General features: G+C 48.9%; 5 protein-coding genes across 5 annotated transcripts; 3 read left to right on the top strand and 2 right to left on the bottom strand. All coding sequences in view use genetic code 12, as the record gives it.

Moving 5' to 3' along the window:
- Positions 1 to 329: 329 nt before the first annotated feature.
- BUL1_2 (ubiquitin ligase-binding protein bul1) lies at positions 330 to 3,867 on the top strand (the record flags this gene model as incomplete). The annotated part of the gene is made up of 4 exons (XM_066157829.1): positions 330 to 332; positions 528 to 533; positions 1,392 to 1,416; positions 1,796 to 3,867. 4 exons carry the CDS (start codon positions 330 to 332, stop codon positions 3,865 to 3,867), a joined length of 2,106 nt encoding a protein of 701 aa, XP_066013926.1.
- Positions 3,868 to 4,148: 281 nt separating this feature from the next.
- Positions 4,149 to 6,310, top strand: BUL1_3 (ubiquitin ligase-binding protein bul1; the record flags this gene model as incomplete). The annotated part of the gene is made up of 2 exons (XM_006689134.2): positions 4,149 to 4,226; positions 4,733 to 6,310. The coding sequence occupies 2 exons, from the start codon at positions 4,149 to 4,151 to the stop codon at positions 6,308 to 6,310; spliced, it is 1,656 nt and encodes a 551-aa protein (XP_006689197.2).
- A 586-nt stretch (positions 6,311 to 6,896) lies between these two features.
- Positions 6,897 to 7,982, top strand: PSN45_002284 (uncharacterized protein; the record flags this gene model as incomplete). Its single annotated transcript, XM_006689133.1, has 1 exon — positions 6,897 to 7,982. One exon carries the CDS (start codon positions 6,897 to 6,899, stop codon positions 7,980 to 7,982), a length of 1,086 nt encoding a protein of 361 aa, XP_006689196.1.
- Positions 7,983 to 8,054: 72 nt separating this feature from the next.
- PSN45_002285 (uncharacterized protein) lies at positions 8,055 to 9,890 on the bottom strand (the record flags this gene model as incomplete). Its single annotated transcript, XM_006689132.2, has 1 exon — positions 8,055 to 9,890. One exon carries the CDS (start codon positions 9,888 to 9,890, stop codon positions 8,055 to 8,057), a length of 1,836 nt encoding a protein of 611 aa, XP_006689195.2.
- Positions 9,891 to 10,001: 111 nt separating this feature from the next.
- Positions 10,002 to 12,080, bottom strand: SSN6 (glucose repression mediator protein; the record flags this gene model as incomplete). Its single annotated transcript, XM_066157830.1, has 1 exon — positions 10,002 to 12,080. One exon carries the CDS (start codon positions 12,078 to 12,080, stop codon positions 10,002 to 10,004), a length of 2,079 nt encoding a protein of 692 aa, XP_066013927.1.
- Between the last annotated feature and the right edge of the window lie 298 nt (positions 12,081 to 12,378).

Genomic DNA, 12,378 nt, shown 5'->3' on the forward strand with positions numbered 1-12,378 from the left:
AGTTACCCATTTTTCACGCATGAACCTGGGGCAATCGGCCAGCCTGCAGACACAATGTCATATGTAAAGGAATATCCCTCCCTTATCCAAGCCCCGGGTACAGGGAGGTGGCAGATCTATGGGTCATGGAATATGAGCCGAAAGTGACGCGAGTTTGAATGGAGTTGAGGTCGGCACCCACAGGAGTGACAGCTTATCCATGGTTGGGAGTTGCTTTTTCTGGCGGGGCTTTTGGGGAAAAGGTGGCGTGCTCGCACCAGGGGCCTCGATGCGAATGGAACTTGAAGAAAAAACTGTTTGAAAAAAATGGATCCTCTTTGATGAATTGAATGGTATGTATAAGCTAGTACGATTTGAAGAGACATATCTGATGATGAATGATGAATAAACCTAATAAACTTATCTACATTACCTGAAATTTTTTTGAGTGAAGCGAAATATTCTGACCTATTTTTAAAGATAACAATACCATCGGAGCTGTTTCTTTTTCCCAATCCAACTAGAAACACACTAACATCCTAATCTAGAAGCAAGTACATATTACCCTTATATCAAAATGTGGATTTTTATTTTCTTAAAATTGTTTATTATTATATAAGTAGTAGTATCCCGCCGTGCTGGGCTTTTGTATGTTGTCTGTTATCTCCCAGTAATTAGTTCAATATGGCAAAGTCTAAAAATTACGAATTGTCCCAATTATACAGCTCCAGGCCGTATAAGTCCCGTTACCAAAGACCCTGTGACCTTTGTCGAAAGCGAAAGACTTGTTGCATCATGAGTACCCAGTCAACTTGTTTATCGTGCATCAAATCCAATAATGGCAATTGCACTTTTAACGAGGGGCCTGTCCAGCGTCGAAATCGAAAGGTGCCCGCTGTTACTTTACCGACCCAGCAGATACCCCGCCAGCTTCCGGCTAGTTTTGATAACCACTCGCCGAAGGTACGACCGGAGCTTGGGTCAATTGGAAGTGGTGGATCAAATGGTAGCAGTGGATCAAATGGTAGCAGGGGATCAAGTGGGAGTAGTGGGTCAATTGGTAGTGGGAGTATATCAATTGACAGTGGGAGTATATCAATTGGCAGTGGGAGTATATCAATTGGCAATGGGGAAAGTGGCGGACTGACAGACGCAAGGGTACCTGCCATTGGATCTTTCACCACTAACCTCATATCTCCCACGACTGTCACCACTTTCACCACCGTCATCACCGCCGTTGACACCCAGTCAACATACCCACTTCTGGAATTCACCCTAGAAGATGGGCTGCTTCTACCAGCTGAACAGGTCCAAGAGCCTGACATTCTTGATCTTGATTATATCAGCCCCACCTTCTCCAGTTTCGCACAGATCGAGTTTGAAGATATGCTTCTGTACTACTAATACCAGAGAGATTGGGAGACTTGAAGCATGGAAGTATGCTCTAGAAGTACGAGAAAATATGGGAGTCCTCTGGACAGTACTTCTGCCTATCGCCTGACCAGTAAAGTAACAAAATGCATATCGCCAATTACTTGGCAATCCACAACTGTGACTATCTAACGTCCAACACCTACAATTTCGTCCACCTCCTGAGTCATCTACAACCTGTCGATCGCCTTCTGAGTCATCCAACGACCCAACTCGTGAATACCATCGTCAAGTAATTCGCCACTATGCATGACACTGAGATTGTTGTATTACTAAGGCAGTGACTAATCTCCTAAAAATATACGAAATATTCCGCACATAAAATCCTCTGAAGTTCCACCATATTCCGTAGAGCAATAATTTTTGACTATGTTCCTCGACCAAGAACAGAGTTATAACGAGACTGAAGACTTCCACTTTAAGGAGGAAGACCTAAAGAATGTTAAGGAATTGCCCCTTTGGAATATTCTCCCCTCGTATCAGATGTACTCACAATCTTTCTTTAATCAACAACCAGATCCACCCCACTACGATGCCCCGTGTTCTGAGCTGAGCCGGTATACCCCCGATACTGGTGCCATTTCGCTCTCGGTGTCGGCCGGTCCTAGCACCGTGAGCACCCAGGATCTTCAATCCCAGGCACAATCGCAGTCGCAATCCCTGGTAACCACCCACTCTCACTCGGATTCCTCTCCAGATCCTGCCAGAGTCACCTTTAATGATAATGAGGGCCATGGTTGGCAAAGCTCTGTTCTTGACCATGTCAACAAATTAAACAATATGACAGAAACCGACAACCAGTTCGCTAAGGCCATTAAGATCCAAACGTTCTATACTGCTGATATTTGCAAAATCAATGAACCTCCAAAACTCATCGACCCATCCAAATTCGAGTACAAACAGGGCGATTACATAAACGGGTACATCAAAATCGATAATATCAGTGGCCTCAGAATCCCATTTAGAATGTTCTATTTGTTGTTGCAAGGCTCTATCACTGTGGGTCACCAAAGGAAGACGTTCCTCGAAATGTTCGACTTCCATGGTAGTTTCTTGAAGTATGTCTACATCAATCGTCTTGTCACAGAGTACACAAATTCCGCCGTGTGCCCATGTTTTGTGGATAATGATGGCAGCTACATGTCGTTCGCATCTGAACACCTCGAACCTCATACCAGTTACAAGCGGTTTTTCTCGTTCCGTATCCCTAGCCACTTGTTGGACAATGAGTGTCCCAGCTATACCCTAAGCAGCCATGTAAGACTCCCACCGTCGATGGGAGACGTCAAGGACTTTGGCCTCGTGAACTCGCGCATCGACTACAGTGTCATTGCCACGTTCATCGGGAAGGCCACCTCGTACCAGTTTAACCCGACTCAGGAAAATGCGTTGGTGTTTAACGAACATGGTGATGAATATGTGATTTTAAAAGACCTGAAAGCGCCTCTCCGAATCGTCGAAGAGACACCCCCAGTGCAGGAGGGGGCTGCCATCCACCAGGACTTGCTTCTTTCGAACTTGATTAAGCGGATAGACGAGCGGATCCAAGTGGGCAACAAATTGGCCCAGATACTTGCCCACCAGAAATTCCAGGAAATCAGCCAAGTCGTAGATGTGTTGGAGGAGCAGATCGAACGCCAGAGCAGTAACAAACTTCAACAATTATACGTAAGAACCGAAAGAGAGAAGAGCCACAAGCCCAAATTGATCACTTTGGAGGTCAATTCGTCAAGTATGCTTTTGAAGAAAACGGCTCTTTTGACGGTGTCGACCCCCGACGTGATATACAATTTACAATACGTGCAGCCGAAGCCTATCCGTGGTAATGGGCTTCCTGATTTGACTCTCTCGGTGCCGTTCAAGATGCTGTGTCAAAGTTCCAGTATGCCCAAACTCAAGTCATTGAACGTTGATTTCGCATGCTTGACTATCCTGTCAGCAACGCCAATTCCACTTGAGTTCAACCATAAAATGCTCTTCAGGAATCTGAAACCCGACCTGACGTATTTCAACGACCACGACAACTTCCAAAGAAATATTGTCAACTTCTTCAAGGGGGAGTTTGAGCGGGTGAAGGAACTCAACAAGAAAGTCAACATCGACAACCTCAAGTTTGAAAAGAGCCTTTTGGATGACATCAAGACGCTAGCGTTGCTCAAGGAAAAGACCGTCAACTTGACGGTGTTTGGCCCAACCATCGTCCAGCACGGCTCGTCTACCACGCTGCCAGCCTGGAATAAGGTGGATTCCCAGTGGGAAAGTGAGTTTGAGCTCGGGCTCGATTTTGGCAACCTTTCCACAAAGGGAACGCGGGTGCAAAATCCCTTTGACACCTTCACCTTGGTGCCAGACTTTCAGAACTGTTATGGGGCGAGGTTATACTATCTCAAGATCCAGTTTGAGTTTCTGAACCATCGGGTGTATTTGAAGGTGCCGGTGCTGATAGTGAAGAAGTAGAAATTAATATATGCTTTAATAATAGAGAATTGAGAGTGACGGAGCTACCATTGACGCGCGGGGCGGTTTTTGTCTGCGCCCCCAACGGTGACCAATGATATTTTTTTGACCCTATGTCCGCTGTTAGAAGTTTTCGCAGCCAGCTTTATCTCCACCACTTTCAATTTCGCATCGGACTTCCACCGATGTCGCATGCCTCATACCTCTGACTGCCACCGATCCTCCAGCTATCGAAATCATCTTGCCCCTCGTAAAGGTGCTTTCATCGATCCTTTGCCCGTATGTCCACTGTTGTGTTTTGCGCCCAGGAGATAGAAGGAGATGGTTTATCTCCTTCTATCTCCTCCACTTTCAACTTCGTATCAGTCTCCCACCGATATCGCATCCCTCAAAGCTCTGTCTCCCAATGATGTCTCGTCCCTCATAACTTTAACTGAGACCGATCCTCCGCCAATCGAAACCATCTCGCCCCTCGTAAATGTGCCCTCATCGGTCTCCGTCTCCGAGACCGACTATCGCGCCACCCTGGTAGTTGTTAATTCCGCCGCATCAACCAATTCCGCAGAGCCTTTCCAAACCAAGCCGCACGCTACCTGCACTCTGTACGATCTGCTGCCGTACCAGTGTGACTAATCCAACTGATTGTAAAAAATATAAATATTGGTCAATTGGCAGATGGATCCCCTAGCCCACCTTTTCCATGTCTCTGCCACGCTACGACCAATCACCGTCGACTTTTCAACCAGGGCTGGAGCTGTTAGAGCCAACCAACGCGTCCGCACTAAGCGCTCAGCTGTCTGCGTTCAAGCCACACACTCTCCCATCATACGAACTTCATACCAATTCCTTCTTTACTCCCAACGAGGACAACGACTGGGAATGCACCAGTGCACGGACCATCGAGCAATCAGTTGACTCGGCCTCAGTAACTGGCGAAACCCTCGTTGACAGCATTCCTAAACTTGATGATATCAGCAAGGATGATAACGCGTTTGCCAAAAGCATTAAAGTGGTTTTGACCATAGATGACCCCACAAGACAGTACGAGCCGGGAAACACGATCCATGGCTCTGCTCACATCGAGAATTCGGGCGACGTAGACGTCGACTACAAGTTTCTTTGCATTTCGTTTGAAGGTCGTCTTTTGAACCCTAAACAGACCAAAAACTTCCTCCAGATCATCGATCTCAACTGCCAACCGGTGAAGGTAGCACCGGTGGTGCGGTCAGGCTCGTCCCGTGACTTGCCGGTGTCATTCGACATTCCGTACCGGCTTTTGGACAATGAATGTCCTCATGACTTGATGTCGCACCTCAACCTCCCACCGTCAGTCGACAGCAAAGGTGCCAGAGTGTTTGGATTTAGTAATACCGACCTTAATTACTGTGTGCTGGTGCGGTTGGTGGGCCGGGGAGCAGACTACGGCGTCGTGAGCCGGGGCCCGTCCGAATACGTGATTTTGAGAGGAGATACCAAGAGAATCGATATAATCCCCACCGAGGTGAAAAACCTCCCATTGGCCACTCAAAACGGTATGCTCCACGATCTTTTGGCCCGTATCGACAAGAAGCTTCAGATGGCCCACGAGGTTCTGAAGGTGCTTGGCGGGCGCAATCTCGAAGGTATTGAAGATCTCGTCGGGTCCATTGAAGAGGTAATAAAGTGTAGCTCCAAAGGCTCTCAATCATACAGTACCGCCCCTATACCAGTTGTGGGTGAATCCAACCACAAGAAGGTGATTGAGTTGAAATCGGTGTTTGTGAGGCCGTTTTTCAAGAAAATCGAAATGTTGTTGCAGACTCCCAACACCGTGTACTGCATTCCCTACCAAAGAAACCTCCATGAGATCTTGACCATACCTCTTAGTCTTAAGAGTAATAGTCCTGTCAAACTCAAGAGTATACGGGTCAGCTTGGGGATCTTGTCGATCAGGTCCGACGTGTACCCAATTCCACTTGAAATCAACCACGATATGATGTTCAAGAACACCAACCCTCCCATCACCAACGATACCGATACATTCAGCCACCACATTATTAGTGTGTTCCGGGCCAAGTACCACGAGGTGCGGGATGCGATTCAGGAGATGGGGGCAGAGAACTTCAAAATCGAACAGGAGTTGGTGAACTCGATCAGGTCCATGGCGATGCTCAAGGACAAAATGGTGGAGCTCCCGCTCTGCTCACCGGTGCTCACCCAGAATGAGCAGCCAGTCTCAACCATTGCGTGGACCAAGGTGGACAATGCCTACCATTGTGATGTCGAGGTCACGGTGGATTTTGCCGGTGTGAACAGTAAGCAATTGCAGTCAATGTTTAAGCGGATCCAGCTTCTTCCGAATTTCCAGTACTGTCACGAGTCCAGGCTTTATTATTTGAAGGTGGTGTTGGATTTCGGTGACAACACGTTTGTAGCCAAATTACCGTTGTCAATCATCAATTGACTTCTGCATCTATTTATTTATAATATACTAATTTTGGTAATCAAGACCTCACATTGGTATTTCATTGCTCTATACATATTGGCTAGTTTACCTTTCTCTGTGTCACGAATGCCCATGGCTGTATCCAATAAATCACTCATGGAGTTGAAAACTTTATCATCCAATAAATTAACATTCTTTGGAAGACTATCCTCAACATGTGAGGCTATTTGTTCAGATGCTTTACCTAAAGAAATCCCCTTAATTAGTCAAAGTCTGCTATGTCATACAAAAGTGGAGATCAAACCGTGGCCCCAAGTAAAAGTGTGACCGAGTAAAGAAGATTTGATGGTGTGGCACTTGTGGTTAGCGAGCGACAGTTCTGCCCTCCTCCAACAATGCAGTTCCTACATAATGTATAATGCCATTGATACACCCATGACGTGACATTAAATTATCCACACATGACGTGTGGCAATTCGATGTAATTTCATAGCAAATGCCTTTATGCATGAATTTCGCAACCGATTTTGCAATTGCAAAATGTAGCAATCTTGGTTGAGTATAAATATCCCTGTATTCCAGGTTTTGGTCCACCACAATTAACATGGGATTCGCAGATAAAATACAAAGTAAGCTAGGAAACAAACAGGAGCTCGACAAGCTTGACAAGCAGGCTGGGAAATCGGTGGGAAGTGATTCCTTCAGCGGTGCAGCCAAACAGCAGTATAAAGATGGCAACATCAATAAGGCCAATGCTGTGAAGTACGCCGACGAGTACGACACCAAGGCCGGTAAGTACCTTGGCAAGGAGAACCTTAGTGGGACCGAAGCCGGAATTGGCTCCAAGCTTGGTGGTACAAAGGGTGATGGTTCTAAGCTAGACAGCAAGGACGCCACTGCGAAGGAAACCTATGGTAAGGGGTCCGGCTATGGCGACGATGCCACTGGATATGATGGTACCACAGCACTGGGAAAGGGTTCTGCTGGGTATGGAGAGTCTACCGGCTACGGCAAGAGCTCGTCGGGCTACGGCCAAGACAGTAAGAACCCGGGCCACGGTACTGCTGCTACTGGAACGGCAGCCGCCACTGGATTCGGTGCTGGTGGTGTGGCTGCTTCGAAAGGTTCTGGTGGACATGGCGACTCGCATTCTACCACCACCACTGACCCATATGGTACCAATGGTGCCGCAGGTGCCACCATTGGTACTACTGGCACTACTGGTACGCATGGTACCAGCCACGGTACCCACGGTGCCAGCCACGGTTCTACTGGCACTGGCACTAAGTCCTCGGGCAAGGAAACCGACTGGAACGAAGTTGGTACCAATGCTAAGTCTGGGGTAACTGGAGGCACAAATGCTGCGAAATCTGACGACCCAGCTACCAGAGCCAAGTACGGCAAGGATGCTGCCATTGGCGGTGGAGCTGCCGCCGTTGGTGCTGCTGGGGCCTACGGAACCAAGAGCCACAGCCATAAGTCTTCCACCGATTCAGACTACAGTTCTGGGGCCAGTGGTACGGGCAACAGCCGTGGTGCTATTGGCACTGGTACGGGTTCTACTGGGTTTACTACTGGTAATAAGCAATTGGACGACAAGATTGCCCAGTTGGATCCATCTTTGCAGCAGCAAGCTAAGGATGCTTTCCACAGAGGCTATCAAGATGCAAGAAAGTCGTTCACCGCTTAGGTTGGGTCACAATAATGTCGTTATGAAGATTGATTTATACTAAATACATTTATTTATGTAAACTGGCGGTGTCTAACTAGAACAGCTGCACTGAAGCATTGAATACTTTTCTCCTAAATCCCCTTGTTGCAACCACTTTCTCTCCACATCCTTCAATTCATCACCCCATTTGGAAGAATCAAATGGGTTCAAACTCATCTTTTCAAGCTTTTTAAGGTAGCTAATATCTTCGGCATTGGAATCCTGAGTGCGCTCAATCACCTCATCCAATATCCAGTTTCTAGGAAGAAACAACGGGTTGTATTGCTTGCAATTGGCTCTGTCAAATCCCAACAGTTCCGATTTCGCAAGTTCTTGCTGGTACACTTTCAACCAGTCCGAAATAAGCTCAATCATTTCATCATCATTATACAATTCATTATTGTTCAGCTTTAAAGCTTGTCCCATGGCTCTGAAGTCCATGTTTCCACTGGTATGGTCTAATTGTTGAAGATTCACAAAGAACTTGTTGAAGTCACATTCCACCTTTTCAAGCATCTTGACAAGCGGTGCAACCACCCGTTGATTCTGCTCGTCTGGATCGTCTCTATTGACCAATTGAGTGGACAATCCAAGCCGGTTGTAGAAAGATTCAACATACTGTTGGGTGAATGCATGAGTGTATATGTGACCGCCAATTTCAATGATTTTGGTGGCTCTTTTGATAACTTTATCTTCGTTTGCAAAGAGCTGTTCTTCAGGAAGATCGATTAACTCAGGGCCAGCACCCACCAACCCCGCCAAGTTCTCACCAAATCTCGTCAAGTTCCACCAGATGGCCGTGGGGGTGTTGCGATACCCATACCGAGCGTCCAAGTCCTCTGAATTGGGAGTGTAGCCGGGTTTAAACTTGTCCATAATGGAAAAGGGGCCGTAGTCCATGGACAAGCCCAAAACAGACGTGTTATCTGTGTTCAACACCCCGTTCAAGAACCCGTATGTCTGCCATTTGGCAGTTCCAACGGCGTTTCGGAGCACCACCTCGAAGAAAAACTTGTCGTAGTCGGTCAACTCATCGATATCCCCAAAAAACCGGGGGAATTGCTCATAAAACCTCGAGAATAACGGGAACTTCACCCCGTCCACCGTAAACAATTCGTCGATGCAGTATCCACATAACTGACGGAGCCCCTCCGAGTCACCTCGCATACGATACAAGTCAAACGTCCCCAATCTCACCCACAGCTCAGCGAATCTCGTCACCACTGCACACTTTTCGTACATGCTTCGTCTCGCTAGGGTCTCCGGCAAGTAGACCAATGCTAGTGCCCTGGTGGTGGGGATTCCAATGGCATTGAGGTGCTCCGAGATGGTATACTCTCGAATCGATGACCTGAGCACGGCTTTGCCGTCTGCGAATCGAGAAAATGGCGTTAACCCGGCTCCCTTAAGCTGAACTTCGTACGTCTTGCGGTTCTGGGAGGCATCTGACTTGTTCTTGGCCACCTCAAACAAGTTCACTACTCGGCCATCTCCGAGTTGCCCTGCAAACTGTCCGAACTGCCATCCAGCATAGGCTTGCGAGTGTGGTGGTGGGAGCAACTTTGATAGTTCAGCATCAAAATAAGCTTCTCCCGATACAATCTTGCGGTACTGAGGATCTTCCACTGCCTCTTGGTTCAACCCCACGTCTCGGAGGGCGGTGGGGCTTGAGGTAAGGTATTTGTACAGTTTTCTGGGTTCTGGGAGGGTGAATGAGTAAGCTCCAGAATCAAGGATTCGAGGAGTATGAGTAACATTGTCGGGGTTGTTTCGGGCGACTTCTGGGCTGTGAAGAACCGGGTCTGGTGGTAGACGGGCCACGAAGCTCGAGGGCTTGGCGATGGCAGAGAATTTAGTAGACATGAATCGAGAGCAGCTTCTGTTCATTTTTAAAAATGCGAAAAGAGCAAGCAGCTGCAGAACTGTGTCACGAAAAGATTAGATAAATAGGCGGTACAATAGTATACAATTCTGAAACAAATGTCTAAGTGGATAACACTACTCATCGTCGTAGTTTTCGTCCTCATCGATTTTCCTCATGGGAGGTTCGACGGGTTCTTCATCGTGTTCATCTTCTTCTTCGTCCTCCTCTTCCTTATCGTCTTCCTTGGATTTGTCGTCCGGGTTGGCGGAGGGCGTGGGAGTGGGTTGCTGGGTAGCCTGGGTGTCTGGGACGGCGGCTGGTGCGGGGGCTGGTGCAGGAGCAGGTGCGGTAGCCGGGGCGATGGCTGGGGCGGCAGCAGGCGCGATGGCCGCGATGGCTGGTACTGGAGCCGGGGCCACGGCCGGTGCCACCACCGGCACGGGAGCTGGCGCTGGCACCGCCGCCTCTGCCTCCACCGACTCACTCTTGACAGCCTCTACATTTTCAGGCTCGGTCTTCTCAGGCTCCGTTTTCTCAGGCTCAGCAGACTCGTCTTTAGAAGCAGCAGCAGCAGCGTTCATCAAAGTGCTCAACGAATCGCCCGTCTTAATCTGTGACTTGGCCACCACCGGAGTCGACGAGTTAGATGTCTTCTTCTTCTTGGGCTTAATCTTATCCTTTTTATCATCCAAGTCGTGTTTAGGAGTCTTCAACTGCGGTACCGGAGGGTTGGCGAGCGTGGGAGGTTTCACGGGGGCAATGGACTGGACGGGAGGTGGGAGTGACGACTGGTACTGGGAGTTAAGAAGCTGTGGAGGGGCCTGGAGGCCACCAAGCGGTTGGTATCCCAGTTCCTGGGGTGGCTGGGTGCTCTCCAACACCACGCTTTGTGGCAACCGTGGCTGCTGTGACACCGGAGGCGGCTGTGGAGGGTGGGTGTTACCTTCTTGCTGGTACTGGATCAACTGGTCCAAACGAGCCTTGATATGGGGGTTTCCCGGGTCAAGTCGCTCTGCCTGCCGGTAAGCGTCCAACGCGTCGGAGATCTGGTTATTACAGGTCTCATACAAAGTACCGAGATCGTACCACACCTCACTAATATAAGGATTCAAGCGGATGGCCCTGGTGTAAGCATCGAGGGCATCGCGGTATTGGGAAATCTGGTAGTACAACACCCCAATGGAGCACCAGAAGGTGGGGTTACGGGAGTCACGGTTGACGGCCTGCTGGAACGCCTCGTAGGCGGCGTTGAAGTCGCCCCGGATCATGTGGACCCGGCCTAGGTAGTACCACAGGTGCGCATCCGCCTGATCGATTTCAAGTGACTGTGTGAGGTACTTGAGAGCCACCGTAAGGTCCTGTTGGAAGGCGGCGTCCTCGCCAGCATCGGCCTGCGAGTAGAGACATCCCAATTGTTGGAGCACCTTGGCGTGCTGGGGGTTAACCGCAAGAACTCGCTCATAGGCGTCCTTAGCTCCATTCCAATCCTTTTGCTGTTCCAACACCAGCCCGATCTGGAACCACACGTCGGGTTGAGTCAATGGGTGTGGCGGGTTGGCCAAGATATACTGGAAGCATTCCAACGCGTTCTGAAGCTTTCCTTGGTGTTTGTAGATGATTCCTAACCGAAAGTAAATTTCATTGGATTTGTCAAAGTTGGGGTCGAGCTCAAGCACCCGCACAAACGCCTCTTCGGCGTACTCCAATGACCCGTACCGATCGTACAAAATCCCTATCCCGTGCCATAATTTGGGCACGTTAGGGTTGTCGAGGTAGTACAATGCTCGCTGATAGGCGGCGTACGCCCGTTGCAAGTCGTCCAACATGAGGTAGCAGTGGCCCAATAGCCCCCATGTCTCGCCGTTCTCGGGCGAGTAGTTGAGCGCTTGTTCGTACAACTCGGCGGCTTTAAAAAACACATCTTTAGAACGATAAATGTTGGCGAGCTTAATGAGAGCATCTGGCGAGTTGGGGGCATGGCGCAACGCCAGGTCGTACAGCGAGAGCGCCTTCTCGAGATCACCCAACAGTTCGGCGAGAGACCCGATGGCGAGCCAGGTGGCGGCGGTGGTTTCACTGAGAATGTTGCTGGGGGTTGGGTCGCGGACAGGGGCGCTTGTGGCGATGGGAGGGGCGGGAGACTGGAGAAGACCATTCTTGGCACCGTGTGCATGCGCATGTGCGTGGAGGGGCATTTGCACCGGCAAGCTCATAATTAATTGTCCTGGTAAAAGTTGGAGATAAAAAAAAGTGACTGATAAATGGATTTTACTTTGTGGGCAATCTTTTGAGGCTGCGAACGAGACCCGAGCGAAAAAAAATTGATGGTCGTCGTGAGCCGCTGCTTATATAATATGGTATAGGCTATTTATTCGAAGCGATGGTCAGAATTAAAGGTGGGAGGGAGTTACCAACTTTCATGGGGGTGCAAACTATCAATCCTCGGACATCATCCTGAGGGTTAATGTTTTATTCGGGGGCCAAGGCAGAAATCAGATGTCAGGTTCGAAA

The sequence above is a fragment of the Yamadazyma tenuis genome, chromosome 2, assembly GCF_029203305.1.
Source record: "Yamadazyma tenuis chromosome 2, complete sequence".
Classification (NCBI taxonomy): Eukaryota; Fungi; Ascomycota; class Pichiomycetes; order Serinales; family Debaryomycetaceae; genus Yamadazyma; species Yamadazyma tenuis.